The following is a 15,957-nucleotide window of genomic DNA, read 5'->3' as shown; positions in this document are numbered from 1 at the left end:
CTACCGCTGCCCCGAGCCGCAGTGCGCGCTGGCCTTCGCCCGGAAGCACCAGCTGCAGGTGCACCTGCTGACGCACGGCGGGCTGCGCGGCCGGCGGCCCTTCAAGTGCCCGCTGGACGGCTGCGGCTGGGCCTTCACCACCTCGTACAAGCTCAAGCGCCACCTGCAGTCGCACGACAAGCTGCGGCCCTTCGGCTGCCCGGCGGGCGGCTGCGGCAAGAAGTTCACCACGGTCTACAACCTGAAGGCGCACATGCGGGGCCACGAGCAGGAGAGCCTGTTCAAGTGCGAGGTGTGCGCCGAGCGCTTCCCCACGCACGCCAAGCTCAGCTCGCACCAGCGCAGCCACTTCGAGCCCGAGCGCCCCTACAAGTGTGACTTTCCGGGTAACGCGGGGGGCGGGCCCGGGGCGGGCGGGGGGACCCGGCGCCCCGCGCGGCGAGCTCACGTTCGTGGACCTCGAGTCGTGTCGTGAGTCGGCTTGGACGTACTCGGCGCTCGGCCTCGCAGGCCCCTGATGACCCGGGGCGCGGGGCACCCGATGGTCTGGCGCCCTTTCCGCCTCGCTCTGGTCGGCTTCCTAGTTTCCAGGAGTTTTTAAGCCGTTCCCTTGTCTACAGCTTAAACCTCTTTTTCGTCTCACAGATGGAGATACGAGGCTAGATTAGTGTGGATAAAGTAACCCACTGCCCGGTGGGTTTTTGAATAGGCTGTTGGGGTGGGGGTGTGAGAGTCCCACCCAGCGCGGCCCCACACTCCGGCGTCGGCACTTAGAAGGCCGAGTTCCCTCTGAGGCTGGCAAGGCAGGAGAGTCCAGAGGAGGCAGCGTGGCGGCGCCTCTGTGGAGGACGGGCCGGGAGGAGTGGGGTGGGGGCCACCGTGGATTGGCTAGAGGACCTTCGCTCATTAAAACGCGCCTGAGTGCCTAGAGCATGTCATACAAGCCCCTCCTAATAATGTGAGTCACCAGGTGCTCAAACACAGCATTTTGAGAGTAACTCGAAAAACATCAACAGATTCTAATATTTTCTTCCCCCTTGTGGGTGGATTGTGTGGTTCTGGAGAGCACTGGGCCACTGTCTGCAGACCTTTTCTAGTCAGCTTGTGAGTCTGGTAGGAAGAGTATCGTGTTCTCTAGCAGAGTCGAGGACCCAGTCATGAGGTGTGTTAGCCACTGGTGCAGCTGGTAGAGAAGCTGGAGAGGAGCAGGTGATGCAGTAAATGGCCCAGCTTGAGTTTTTGGACAGCCCGAGCCAGGGAGTAGCAGTGGGATTGGGTGGTGGAGTTACAGGTAGAAGAAATCACAGAGGTAGCGTGAGAAGGCCTGGGTACCTGGGGGAAGGGGTGTTAAGGCTAGGAGTGTGGTTGTTCAGTTCACATGACCAATTGTGTAAACACACAAAGGCCCAAAATAGGAAAGGGGTAGGGAGGGCAGATTGAAGCCAGAGAGGATAACTTCAGTGACTTAGAAAAATCACCATTTCTCCACAGAATGCTGTCCTCCCCTCAGGGGGAGAGTAGGTTCTTTGCAGTGCTGTGCAACAGTGTATTTCTGCATGGTGGTTCATGGGCCCCCTTGTAACATGGAAGGCTCCTTTCAGCCTGATTTTCCACATTGCCTGAGCACTGATTGTTGTCATAAAGGAGAAGTGTTAGTATGGACAACCAGCCATTGCTGGAGTATAGGTGACCCAGTAGGAGCTGAGTTTGGAGGTGAAGGAAAATGCTAGCTGGGTGATGATGACAGACCTGAGGAAAGAGAAGCCAGCTGGGTAGGATGCGAGGCAGTTCCTTTCAGAGGCTGTCGGAGGAGACTGAAGTGTAGGGAATGCAGCATCACTCGAAAGGTTAGGATGCTTCGCACCTGTTTACAGCTCAACTGTACCAGACAAAATTTTGTTCTTGTAGTATTTTATTTCTCTCCTGGGGTTTTCTTGGTTTTCACAAACAGCATTGACATTTATGTTTATGAAAAATCCACTTAATGTGTGTGAGAACAGCCAAGCGGACGGCTGAGACTGGAGCAACACTTGATCGCGTGTTCCCTCCCAAGTTAGTCACCTTGCAAGAAGTAGCCTGTGTGCACCTCAGGCCTCACAGCCGCTCCTGCTTGGCTATTACAGAGACCTTTTAGAAAGCACTCACTTCCCTGGCTGTGACTAGCATTGATTGCTTTGATTTTTGTCTTCTGGTGAGCAGGGTTTGTGCTTCCTCCATTCAGGCTGTGAGAAGACGTTCATCACAGTGAGTGCCCTGTTCTCCCATAACCGAGCTCACTTCAGGGAACAAGAGCTCTTTTCCTGCTCCTTTCCTGGATGCAGCAAACAATATGACAAAGCCTGTAGACTGAAAATTCACCTAAGAAGCCATACAGGTAGAAACCTGGAGAACAGAATCCTTTGGAGCCACGATTTGTCTCTAGGAGCTGTTGCAGTTATACTTATTCTCTGTAATTTTTGTTTTTTCACAAGGTGAAAGACCGTTTGTCTGTGACTCGGACAGTTGTGGTTGGACCTTCACTAGCATGTCCAAACTTCTAAGGCACAAGAGGTAATCCTTACATTTTGGTATGTATTATCAGCTTTGAAAGTTAATGAGTTGTTAGTAGTAGAAACCTATTAGATTTTTTTTTAGATTATTATAAAGAAACACAGTGTAGATTCTTAGAAAACTGGAAAATTATAAGAAGAAAATTGCTAGAATCTCCTCACTTAAAGACATTGGGGTTTTTTTGTTTGTTTGTTTTTTGGTCAGTCGTGGGGCCTGAACTCTTGGCCTAGGCACTGTCCCTCAGCTCTTCAGCTCAAGGCTAGCACTCTACCACTTGAGCCACAGTGCCACTTCCAACTGCTTATGTGGTGCTGAGGAATTGAGCCCAGGGCCTCATGCATGTGGGGCAAGTGCTCTACCACTGAGCCACCTTCCCAGCCCCAAGATACTGTTTTTAAATGCTTTTTTGTAGTCTACTATTGTGGGGTTTTACAAGTGTTTTTGTTGTTGTTGTTGTTTTGCCAGTCCTGGGGCTTGAACTGTCAGGGCCTGGGGCACTGTCCCTGAGCTTTGCATTCTACCCTTTGAGCCACAATGACACTTTTGGCTTTTTTTGTTTTCTGTTTCAATGCTGAGGAATCCAACCCATAGCTTCATGCATGCTAGGCAAGCACTCTACCACTAAGCCACCTTCTCAGCCCTGTTTTTTGTTTTTTTTTGGGGGGTGGGGTAGGGTGGGGTGGGGCTTGTTTGGTTGCTATTTTTGTTTTTGAGTTGGCATACTTTACATACAGTTCCAGCTTATTTTTTTCTCTCAAATGTCATAGAATAAGCTTTCTCAAGTCACTGCAAACCTTCAGGGGCAGCCTTGGGACTCCACTGCATGCACATCTCAGCTCACCCCACACCTCTGACACTACATTTAGTTTTCTAAATGGAAAAGACAGTCTTTCCAGGTTGGCTTAAGAAGGCCCTTTGGCATTGCCGCTGACGCTCTGTGTGCCCTTCTTGGAGTCCTCTGGCTTGGAAAGCCTGTTATAGGGAAACAATAGGAATAGACTCATCAGTGCATTCGGGACCCGCTCTTCCTAAGTTGAAGCAGCACTAATTGTTCTGTGTCTCATTATGGATCCACTGAATCATTAAAGTAGAATTTCTAATTATGAGATGGCTAAATTACCAACCTCATATGAACTGAAGATCAAATAAAGTTTTTTCCGAAACAAACTGATCATATTTTAAATGGAAAGCACTTATAATTTTATATGTTTTGCAGAACATTAAGCGAAGAATCACCTCAGGCCCCATGAGCTGTGTGAGTAATCATTGCCCCTTTGTTTTTATTCCTGGCAGGAAACATGACGATGACCGCAGGTTTACCTGCCCCGTCGAGGGCTGTGGCAAGTCCTTCACCAGAGCAGAACACCTGAAAGGCCACAGCATCACCCACCTGGGCACAAAGCCATTTGAGTGTCCTGTGAAAGGTAGGGTTTAAATGCCGCAGTGAGCTATGCCCTAAGCACCACCCACACTCACGCTAGAGTTTATGTTGTTTCAAGGTAACTTCAGTTATGTAAAGGTAGTATGGTTTATTTGCTGAGTGGATCAAGCATACTGTCTTAGGACCAGTATATTAGAAGGATTGCAGGTAGAGAATCCTGTCTCCTGTGCCCTATGCTCATCCCTGACTCTCCCTGGCCATGGCTCTCCTTATGTTACATGTGTAACCCAGGCTTTGGGGGTTCTCAAATGTCTGACATTTAGCTTGAACTTGCTAATTAGTAGGTAGCTACTCTTGTGTCAGGTAGGTAGTGGTAAAGCCAGATTGGCTTTTTTTCCCACCTTTTTTTAAATTGTTACAATAAAGGTGATACACAGAATGGTTACAGTTACATAAGTCAGGTAAAGAGTACTTTCTTTTTGGACAATGTTGCCCCTTTCCTCACTCTCTAGATTAACTTTTTAAAAAGGTGGGTAGGAGTTTTTCTTTAGGATGCTGAAGGCACAGCTCATTTACCAGGCCTGCTGTGACCTGTGGGTGCCCACCCTAGCCGCCGTGGTGACCTGAGCTGCCACCCAGCCCCAGTGCCTTTAACTGGAGGAGGGGATAGTAAAGATCCACGTAGAGCTGAGACTAGCTCCTAGAGTTCAGCAAATGTAATATAAACAGTGGACCCAACCTGCAGTTCCTCCCCTGTCAGCCTTCCAGCTGGGTGTGAGCAGGTGGTAGACAGGAGCATGCAGGCCATAATTGGGGCACATAGGACTCCTGGTACTGCTCTGGGGGAAAGAGCTAGCCAGGTGCTGACAGATGGTGCTGTATATATAAACTGTGGAAGTAGATGGAATTCTTAAGGGACAGTAAAAGTCAGACAGTAACTAAACACGAGTTCTAGATTCATACTATCTGGACTCAAATCCCAAGTCTGCCACCCTACAAGGCTTCTAAGGGGCCTGGTACAAGTAGCTTGAGCTCTGTTCCTCTTTACCTTGTAGGATTGTTGTGAAGGTTCAGTTGGTAGAAAACGTGAGTACATGTCAGTTCACTGTTGTTTTGATTGTTGTTTTTTATTTGTTCCCATATCAGGTGTAAGCTTAGGGCCCCACATTTGCTTGCTTAGCTGGCTCTACCACTTCAGCCATACTTCAGCCAAACTTTTTGTTGGTTATTTTGGAGATGTAGTCTCTCAAATTTTTTTCTGCCTGGACTGGCCTTGAACTACAGTCCTCCAGATCTTAGTCTCCTGAGTAGCTAGTATTGTAGGTGTGAGTCACCAGAGCCTGGATTTTTTTTGGGGGGGGGGCAGTGTCGTGGGGCTTGAACTGTGGTCCTGGGCGCTGTCCCTCAGCCCTTCAGCTCAAGGCTAGCACTCTACCACTGAGCAATAGCACCACTTCGGTTTTCTGGTGGTTGATTGGAGATAAGAGTCTCACAGACATTCATGCCTGGGCTGGCTTTGAACTGTGATCTTCAGATCTCAGCCTCCTGAGTAGCTAGGATTATAAGCATGAGCCACCAGCGCCCAGCGTGCCTGGCTTTTTAAGCTTAAGACAAGTTACAACCCAGGGTAAAGTGAGACCTTGTTTCAGAAATAACTATCACATGGACACCAGAGCCAAGCCCACACTGCGTGTGAAAACAGGTAACTGGAGGGCCCTACCAATTGCCAGGCCACTCTTGCATGTTGATCCTCTGCCTGGCATGGGCCCTGACCCTTCTTCAGGCCAGGAAGAGTCCAAGAGTAGAGGATGGATTGAGAGCTTCGTGATTGGTTAGGTAAGCCAATTCCATCTGGGAAAGAGCACTGGTTGAGTTCTTAGTGGGAAATAAAGGTGAGTCTTTTTCAGCTTGAAAGTCAAAATTTAACCAGGTGCTGGTGGCTCACACCTATATTCCTAACTACTTACTAGGCAGCTGTCTGTCTACTCTTGTCTGTCTCCAGAGACTGGAGAAGATGTATGTGCCCATAAATGCTAGGCAATACTCTGTGTCTTCCTCCTCCTACATAATTTGGAACATTTTTTGTTTCTGTAATTTCTTTGTGATGGGTTGCAGAAGGCTGAATGTCCCATTTAGGTTTGGATGGACAGCTTAGAATACAGGTTTCAATACCCTTGTATGTGCTTTGAAAGAAAGATAAAGAATGGAAAGTAAACTTGATATATAAGCTTGTATCCAAATTTCAACCCAATGATGATGGCTTTTGAGATATGACTTTGCCTAGAAACTACAAAGAGTCTTCCAGGCTTCCATTTTGCCCATTAGAGAAATGGTCGGTGTTAGAACAAATCATGTTAAGTGAGGTAAGCCAAGCTCAGAGATACGGATGGCACGTGGTTTTCCTCATATGCAGAAGCTAGGTCTAAAATACATGATAAATTATACAAGTCTCTAGGCATTCACACACAGTAAGGCCAAAGGGTGATATACTCTTTCTTTTTTTTTGTCAGTCATGGGGCTTGAACTCTGAGCCTGGGCTCTGTCCCTCAGCTCTTCAGCTCAAGGCGAGCACTCTACCACTTGAGCCACAGCACCACTTCCGGTTTTCTAGTGGTTAATCGGAGATAAGAGTCTCACGGACTTTTCTGCCCAGACTTGCTTTGAACCGTGATCCTCAGATCTCAGTCTCCTCTGTAGCTAGGATGACAGGCGTGAGCCACTGGCGCCCGGCAAAGGGTGATACTCTTGAGAGAAACACAAGGGACATTGCCTTTGTGTGTCTGATAAAAATAATGCTATGTCAAGCTGGCCGTTGGTGGCTCACGCTTGTCATCCTAGTTACTCAGGAGGCTGAGATCTGAGGATCTTGGTTCAAAGCCAGCCTGGGCAGGAAACTCTATGAGACTCTTACCTCCAATACCACTGAGAAAACCAGAAGTGGCACTGTGGCTCAAGTGGTAGAGCACTTGCCTTGAGTTGAAGAGCTGAGGGGACAGCACCCAGGCCCAGAGTTCAAGTACCATGACCGACCAAAAAAAAAAAAAACTTATGTAAATAACTCTAGGGAATGGAAAAAGTAGATTTAAAATAAAAATAATTATCACAAATAAGAGCTGGAGTTGTGGCTTAGCACTAGAGCACATCTCTGGAAAGTATGAGACACTGAATTCTAACCCAAGTACCAACAACAACAACGGAAATCCAAGACTACATTTCCCACGATTGTAGATTGCAGAGAGAAGCTTAAGGTGATGTTTTCTGAGATCTTCTGTATTAAGTATAATTTCACCTTCCCATGTTGTCTTAGCCAATAGTAAGACTAGATTGTCTACCATAGTCTGTGATCAAGACCCTAATGATAAGTGATTCCTCAATTATTTATTTTTTGGTGCCAGTATTGGGGCTTGAACCAAGGGCCAAATACTCTTGCTTGGCTCTTCTGCTCACAGCTCTAGCACTTGAGCCATACCTCCATGTCTAGCATTTTGCTGATTAATTGGAGATAAGAGTCTTAAGTCTTCCTGGCTTCAAAAGCCAGTCCTTAGATCTCAGCCTCTTGAGTAGCCAAGATTACAGGCATGAGCCACCAGCACCTAATGGTTCCAATGGTTCCTGAATTTTTAATTATCTTTAGTTGTAAGAAATAAAATCTGCTGTGGTCTCCTGGTGCTGGTGGCTCATGTCTGTACTGCTAGCAACTCAGGAGACTGAGATCTGAGGATCACAGTTCAAAGCTGAGCAAAAAAGTACCTGTGAGACTCTTTTTTTTTTTGGATCTGGTTGTGGGCGTGAACTCTGGGCCTGGGGGCTGTCCCTCAGCTCTTCAGCTCAAGGCTAGTGCTCTACTTGAGCCACAGCGCCACTTCCCACTTTCTTTTTCTGCTTATGTGGTGCTGAGGAATCGAACCCAGGGCCTCATGCATGCAAGGCAAGCGCTCTACCACTGAGCCACCTTCCCAGACCCCCACCCCCTCCCGTGAGACTCTTATCTCCAATAAACTACTCAGAAAAAGCTAGAAGTGGCACTGTGGGTCAGTTGGTACAGCACTAGCCTTGAGCACAAAGAGGCTCAGGGACAGTTCCCAGGCCCTGAGTTCAAGCCCCAGGACCAGCAATTAAAAAAAAACTGCTGTGGATCACAGTGGTGTAACTCCTGTGGACAACTAACTTACAGTCTAGCTGAAGCATGTTTTTTCAGGGGAGAGGGACAGACAAAGAAGCTGCTGTGCCCAGGGCCTAATGGGGCTATTATAAGAAAATTGACTGTAAATTTAGGCCAGAATCAGAGAAGTAAGGGCCTTGACTGCCTCCAGTTTCATTTCAAATGAGGCTTTGTGATTTTCCAGGTCATGTGTGTGGATAGCTATAGCTTTATTTGACCCTGTCATAATCCTTTAAAGTATTATCCTCATTTTACAGGAAGGAAAAAGAAGTTCTGGAAAGGATAAACAACTTGCCCCAGGCCCCACAGTTAGCAGATGGCCAGCTGAGCCGAGCCACCTGCTAAGCAGCTCCCTCTGCCCGGGGTCTGCTTAGGGGCGGCACTTGGCATGCACCAGGGACAAGTCCTTTCACTGCCCCCTGCTCGTGAGACCTGGCCATGAGCAGGGCACTGGCAACAGGAAAGGAGTTGGTTCCTGGGATGGTTGCCACTCTGAATGTGGCAGTGTTGATGGTAGTACAGTTTTGTGACGTGTTTAGATGCATCGCAGGCAGTTATGAGGTCTGATAGTCACACTGAATCTTAGATGTTGCTGCTGCATGGCCTCACTCCCTGTGGGTTCATTCCTGTCCTGTGGTGTTCCTCCTGTGGATGTTTGGTGGACACCCTCGCCAGCACCAGTGCTGGGGAACACGTCTTGTCATCCTGACCTGACTAGGAATCGTCCTTCCTCACCACTCCCCCAGCGCCCTCAGGAGTAACACTTTCCCCTTTCTGTTTCAGGGTGCTGTGCTCGCTTCTCAGCTCGCAGCAGTCTGTACATTCACTCAAAGAAGCACCTGCAGGATGTGGGGGCTCCAAAAAGCCGCTGCCCTGTGTCCAGCTGCAGCAGACTCTTCACCTCTAAGCACAGCATGAAGGCACACGTGGTGCGGCAGCACAGCCCGCGCCCAGGTCTGTGCCTCCCTGTGCCTGCGGCCGCAGGGACGTATGCACTGAAGCCTGTGTGAGGGAACAAATGCTGTTCCTCACCCCCCAGCACTGGCAGCTGGCATTGCCTGCACCTCCTTTCCTCTCATGCCACTTTCTTCTGCCCTTACTCTTCTGTCCTTCCCTCTTCTCCCTTGGAGGACATTCAGTCTTTACGTCCTGAGCCTGCCCGAGCATTAGGCTCTAACCTGTCTCCCACTGGGGCTAATGTCCTCCAGTGTTTCCAGCATCTTCTCTCATCTTTCTGCTTCCTACTGTCTTTCTTAGTCTTGCAGGAAGTAGATTCCAGACTGCAGTGGTCTAGTTCTTCCAGGAGGCAGGAAGCCTTCCAGCCCAGCGCCTTCCAGGCAAGGCACTGAGAACTAGAGGAGGAGGAGGAGGAAAGACACTGCCACTGTAGTCCAGACACGTGAAAAGGGAGGGTTCTGAGCATGAGAGGACCTGCTGTTTGGCCCCCTGCGGCCTGGGACTTAGAAGCCTCGTCCATGGTCCTCTGGGCAGTAGCAGTGGCCATCTGTCCCCTAGAGCACTCCAGAGACCCTGCTCTCTGGGGTATGGTAGGGTTTTGCTGTGGTAGGATCTGGCTGAGGAAGTCCTGGCCAGCTGAAGAGGTAATTTAAGCTCAAGTCTGTGGAGACCAGTGAGTCTAACTCAGCCCTCACTATGGCCTGGAGGCATGGCGGAAGCACAACAGCCGCCACAGGCAGTTTCTTCCCAGTTGAAGTTCCTGAGTTGGGAACCAGTAGCTGAGGGAACGAAGTGTCTTGCAAAAGTACCTCTTGCAGAGTTGTGACGTAAAGTGTCTCCTAGTGCGGAGTTCTGATGTGCAGTGCCTGGGGCAGAGTTCTGATGTTAGATGTCTGTCTAGTGCGGGGTTCTGATGTTAGAGTGTCTAGTGCGAGGTTCTAACATTAGAGTGTCTAGTGCGGGGTTCTGACGTGATAGTGTCTAGTGCGGGGTTCTGACGTGATAGTGTCTAGTGCGGGGTTCTGATGTGAGAGTGTCTAGTGCAGGGTTCTGACGTGAGAGTGCCTAGTGCGGGGTTCTGACGTGAGAGTGTCTAGTGCGGGGTTCTGATGTGAGAGTGTCTAGTGCGGGGTTCTGACGTGAGAGTGTCTAGTGCAGGGTTCTGATGTGGCATGTCTAGTCTAGTGCGGGGTTCTGGTGTGGCATGTCTAGTGCAGGGTTCTGATGTGGCATGTCTAGTCTAGTGCGGGGTTCTGATGTGGCATGTCTAGTCTAGTGCGGGGTTCTGATGTGGTATGTCTAGTCTAGTGCGGAGTTCTGATGCTACAGTGCCTAGCACGGAGTTCTGTGCGGGTGGAGCTCAGTGAAGGTTTCTGTCTGTCCTCTTCTTCATTTCAGTGACACTTGGACAGTTCTCAGCAGTTGCCGTTCTGCCTTGTCCTTGAAGAAGTTCCCTGGTGGTTATCGTAAGGATGGGAATGCGTGCCTTGCCTGAGGCAGTCGGTGTTGTAGTTGCTCGTGCAGGCCTCTGTCCTCGGGTCCCTCTCTCCACCTCTGCCTGTACTCTCAGATACCATGGCTCACAACGTCCTTTCCTCTCCCTTGTTCTAGCCTGACCGGTACAGGAGCTGACGGGCTCAGCGCTGCTTAGATGAGCTCACTTTAAACTCTCCGGCTGTTTGTGAGCTCTCCTTTAATAACACCCTGTGCGCCCCAGTCTCACGCTTACGCTGTACTGCCTCTTGCCAGCTGTCGGGGCAGTCAGGAACTCTCAACACCTGCTTACTGTGGGGTTGCACCAGGCCCTTAGGTTCAGTGCACCTTCCTGGTGGCCCTGTTCTGATGTCTGGACAAAGACCAGGGTCACAAGAGTAGGAAGGACCTGAGCCCGGACCTGAGCTGGGATCTCTACTCGCATGCCTGTGACCCTCAGCATTTGCTCTTGATGCTCTTACACCGTTTGCGTGGTGTCCATGTGTGTGTCCTTGCACATGTCAGCTCTCTAGGTGACGTTTATGGAATCAATAAGTGGCTGGGTAAAAAATTAATATAAATTGGTGACCTTGTTCACACTGAGATTGTTCTTAACTTCACCCTCAGTTGAATCCTCAAGGTAGTTTTTGAATAAGTGATAGGTTTACAATTAGAATTTCTCAAAAATATTGCTACTTCTAAAATGCTCCATTATTTATTTATGAAATTTTTTAATGTGACAACTAAAAAAGTTCTAAATTTGATTCTTTTTTTGGTTTTGTCTAGAGTAGATTACAGCATGCATCTAAGTGGTTATCTGCCTTTGGAAAGTAGAAGTTGGTGGTTAGTGAGAGTTGGTGTGGAAGGAGCAGAACCAGAAAGCTCCTCCTGCCACAGTTGAGCATCAAAGCTTTGTTGGACTCTGCCCTGGCTCATTGTGTTCCAATTATGTTTGCTCAGTGCTTACATCTTTCTTTCAGTTTGGGGTACTTGACACGTATGTGTCGATAAACCTCATCTAGAATGTTCATCGGTGTTTTTTTTTCCCCTGGTACTAAGGAATTGACCAGAGCCTTGGGCCTAGATAAGTGCTCTACCCCTTGAGCCATGTCTTCAGCCCTAAAACTTTTTTTTGCCGGTTGTGGGGCTTGAACTCGGGGCCTGGGCACTGTCCCTGATCTTGTTTGTATTTAAGGCTAGCGCTCTACCATTGGAGCCACAGTACCACTTCCAGCTTTTTCTGAGTAGTTTATTGGAGATAAGTGTTTCATGGGACTTTTCTGGTGGGCTGACTTCAAACTGTGATCCTCAGATCTCAGCCTTCTAAGTAGCTAGGATTATAGGCGTGAGCCACCCTGCCACCCTAAAACTTTTTGAAGTATATTTATGTTTGTTATTCTCCCAAGGGTTTTCTGGTTATTCAGAGTGGTTTATTGAGTAATAAATAATTATTTCAAAGGCTCCTGCTGAAGAAGGGTTTGTTAGAACTGTTTCTGTAATCCCCTCATTTTGAGTAAGGGCCTGGCACTGCTGGGTGCTACTGGAGCAGGTGAGTCAGACTAACTCTGTGAGAAGGGAGGGAATTAGAGGCTGGACCTGTGATGGGAAGGGGGCCCGTCTTCTGGGCACCTGAGAAGGCCTAAGGTCTGTGCATTTGCCTAGAACTGAAGCTTTCCACTCAACCAACCTTATTCTCCTTGATTTTCCCGAGATGGTCCAGAGAAATCCGTGTGGGCCTGAGGATTTGAAGCGCCTAACCTGTCTTCAATCATCCCTTTTCCTATCATCCATCAGTTAGTTGCTAGTACTGTGCGACCAGTGGGATGTTTGGGATAAACGGTAGAGTCCAGAGGACGCAGAGCCAGTGTTGACTTGAGGGGTTGCATGCTAATTCCGTGAGATTCAGCAACATTTCTTAATCCTTTGAGGTCCTGAGTAATTGGAATATTCGTTCCTTTTGCAGATCTCGTACCTCAGCTGGAAGCTCCAAGTTCCCTCACACCTAGCAGCGAGCTGAACAGCCCCAGCCAAAGTGAGCTCAGCAACATAGACCTAGCAGCTCTTTTCTCTGACACACCTGCCCAAGGGAGCAGCTCAGCAGGTGCGTCAGACGAGGCACTGAACTCTGGGATCCTGACCATTGATGTTACTTCTGTGAGCACCTCTCTGGGAGCAAGTCTCCCTACAAATAATAGTTCCTTAGGGCCCATGGACCCTCTGGTTCTGGTGGCCCACAGTGATATTCCTCCAAGTCTGGACAGCCCTCTGGTTCTTGGGACAGCAGCCACAGTTCTCCAGCCAGGCAGCTTCGGTGCAGATGAGGTACAAGCCATGAGCTCAGGAGCAGTAGGCTGCTTGGTGGCTTTGCCAATGAAGAACCTAGCTCAAGACACATCCGTTTTGACCTCCACCAGTAACTTAGTACCTGTCACCACACCAGCCTCTTCAAGCACCTCCCAAGAGACTCTCAGTGTTCCAGAACTGCTGGCTCCAATCAAGATGGAGCATGACTCACTTCCTGTCCCCACGGTGGCCAGGCAACATGAAGAAAGTCAAGTGCTGCCCCTGTCTGTGCTCTCCAGCCCAGCAGAGGGGCACAGTGCTCAGAAAGACACAGCGCCCGGTGCAGGCACCGGCCTCCTCTACTTGGTATGAAGCACTCTGTTCAGTCCCCAGCTCATAGCTCACTTCTGTCACTCAGTTCTAAGGATACTGGGAACCAAACCTTTCTATGCAGACTCTCCTTACTGGTTTGCAAAAGGACAGAGCCCTGGGCTATAAGTCTGGAAATCTGGAACTGACTAATGACCTTGTGCAAATCAAACTATTTGAGCCTTAAATTCTCAGTTATTTCTAAAATAAGGGGATTTGGCTACATGTCTTTTAAGGTCCCTTCTAGTTGTGTGAATCTGTGACAATGTGTTTTTTTGAAAATTCTTGGTACATTTCATAATGTTGAAATGTTTTCTCTCTGTGCGCTTTACATAATGACAAGTCGTAAAAGAGGAAGAATTGTAGCATAAACTAAGGTTCAATGAAAAATTTTAAACATGCCAAAATATTTTTTTTAGTTAGAATTATAAAAAAGGTTAAGTGATATATGTGCCCTTGATCTTGGAGAGTTTTAGACGACTATTCCAAGATTGAGGCTGGACAGTTACTACAATCGTATTTATATCAGCGATACATTTAATGTAATTTAATGATTCTTGGAGAGAATTTTGCCTTTCCTAAGTCTGCAGAGGAAATGATCATGCAGGATCTGCCTTTGTGGTGTGGCTAGATTTTGTGGGTGACAATGTTCTTAAAATGTTCACTCATATTTTCCTACACCTTAAAATGTTAGTCTTCCGTGTTCGGATCAGGTGTGAAGGGGACTTAGTAACTGGTCTTCTTTGGAGCCAGCCTCCAGTTCTTCTTTGAGAGAAGCATAGTCTCTCTGATCCCAGCTGCTAGCCTGTGGCAGAGGCACACTTGCTAGCATGTGCTTTGGCTCGCTATGTGGTTGAAAGGCACCAAGTGGCTAGCAGAGATGGAAGGTCAGAGCTGCATAGGAAGCCAGTCCCCTGCACTGGATCCTTGGGAACCAAGCACTTGGGCCTAACTGTGGGTGGAGAAAGAAGAGCTCATGGGAACTCAGTCTTCACCCCTTGTCCATTGTCTCGCTAGCTGTGTGATGCTGGGCTCCCTAGCTTCTCTGAATACAAATGGTGTGTAGTGAATGGGTTACAGGTATGTCCTGAGCTATAGAGGGCTTTCTTTTCCTCTCTGGTGATAAGAATGAAAGTCTTATTCTTATGAAGTGTACACCAATTTCAGCAGTTCACTGTTTGGATACTGTTTGGCTCCCTGAGTCAGCTAGCTGAATTCGGTGACATGTTTACTCTTTGGGTGTGGGAGAGAAAGATGGAGTGTGGCCTCTACCATTAACACCTCCCTAGTTGCTGGTCAAGGTTGTGGACAGTGCGAATCCTTGGGGCAGGCTGTCATGACTTAATCTTAGCACTAAGGGAAGCCCGTGTACTGAAAAAGTTGGGAAGTAAGCAGTTTATTTTATAATAGTTTTAATGTAAAATATTTTAATACAATTGAGATTTTGGAGAAATAAACTTTAGTTCTCCAGATAATGAAGCTCTGTATGTTGTTCTCACTCTGCAGCTGAATGTAGTGTTTGTCTCTTGCCTTTGGTGGAGGCGCTGATGTGATTACTGGAGCTCCAAGGTGTTCCAGAAGCAGGCTTAAGACATTTCTGTAGCTCCCTTGCTGCCTTCCTTTACTGTGTAGATCAAGTGACTGACACGCTTTTCTTTGGTCCCAGGAGAGTGGGGGCTCAGCAAGAACTGATTACCGAGCCATTCAACTAGTCAAGAAAAAAAAGCAGAAAGGAGCTGGGAGCGATGCAGGTGAGGCTGGGCGCTGCAGTGCTGGTGCCCAGGGGCTGCGTCTCTTGTGTCATGCTCAGGCCCAGGAGGCACTCGGAACAGGCATTTGCATATTCTTGGTTTTATGCTCAGAATGTCCTTTTGTCAGCTCCAGCTCTGTGTGGGCTTAAGATAAACAGTAACCAGATCGCCAGCCTATGTGAACATGCTTGGTTTACCAACAGCTCTGTGCCAGGTAGGGCTTCAACCCCAGGTGTAAGTGGCCCAGAAGGGTTCCAAGATAAATGAGGAGGCCATGTGTCTGTCAGAGGGGTCACTGAGTGGCAAGCCAGCATATTCATCTAGCATGGTGGCTCCAGGTTGGTGACAGATAGCCAGGGTTACAACTTAATAATAAAACAAGTGGGTCAAGTAAAACCTGCTCATCTGTAGCCTTATATATACACACACCCATCCCTTCTGAAAATTAAATATGGGACACAGTCTTAAAGAAAACTGGAAAGCCATTTTGAAATATTGTTACTTCAGTATATTATGTTTGATATATTCCAATCATCTCTTACATTTAAAATTTAATGGGTATGTAGGATTGGGGTTTAATTTTATGTCTTGTTTCTATTCTTAGCGATATGATAGCTTATTATTTTAAATAACTCTAGGCCAGGCTCTCACACCTGTAATTCTAACATTCAGGAGTTAGAGACATGAGGATTACGAGCTTGAGGCCAAATTAGGCTATAAAGTGAGACTTTCTCAGGAAAAAAGACAAAATGTTAAAGAAGACTACAATAACTATTTTTGTTAATGAAATTTCTCAAAGCAAATTCTTATAGTAACTGTTGTATGTGAGTGCTGTCATCCTGTAGTAGCTGTTGTATGTGTTACCCTGTAGTAGCTGTTGTGAGTGTTGTGATCTTGAAGTAACTGTTGTATATGTGTTGTGATTTAGGAAAGGAGCCCTCTATAGTTTATAAAGTACCAGCATAGAACTTAGAGGTTTCAGTAGAAGAAAATGTGGCAGTCAAAGTAAGCAAAGTTCACGTAGAAACTAA

At 47.8% G+C, this 15,957-nt stretch overlaps 1 protein-coding gene across 1 annotated transcript in view; it reads left to right on the top strand.

Annotated features, from left to right (window-relative positions):
* Zxdc (ZXD family zinc finger C) overlaps positions 1-15,957 on the top strand; it is a 37,035-nt gene that overhangs the window by 1,970 nt on the left and 19,108 nt on the right. The window contains exons 2-8 of the mRNA XM_013032295.1: positions 23-386; positions 2,222-2,374; positions 2,472-2,550; positions 3,844-3,974; positions 8,877-9,047; positions 12,487-13,172; positions 14,842-14,926. Coding sequence (XP_012887749.1) covers positions 23-386; positions 2,222-2,374; positions 2,472-2,550; positions 3,844-3,974; positions 8,877-9,047; positions 12,487-13,172; positions 14,842-14,926 — 1,669 coding nt within the window. The remainder of the gene's footprint in view (positions 1-22; positions 387-2,221; positions 2,375-2,471; positions 2,551-3,843; positions 3,975-8,876; positions 9,048-12,486; positions 13,173-14,841; positions 14,927-15,957) is intronic.

Source organism: Dipodomys ordii, unplaced genomic scaffold, assembly GCF_000151885.1.
Source record: "Dipodomys ordii isolate 6190 unplaced genomic scaffold, Dord_2.0 Scaffold153, whole genome shotgun sequence".
Classification (NCBI taxonomy): Eukaryota; Metazoa; Chordata; class Mammalia; order Rodentia; family Heteromyidae; genus Dipodomys; species Dipodomys ordii.
Note: the sequence above shows the minus strand (reverse complement) of the source record. Positions and strands in the feature narration are given on the sequence as shown.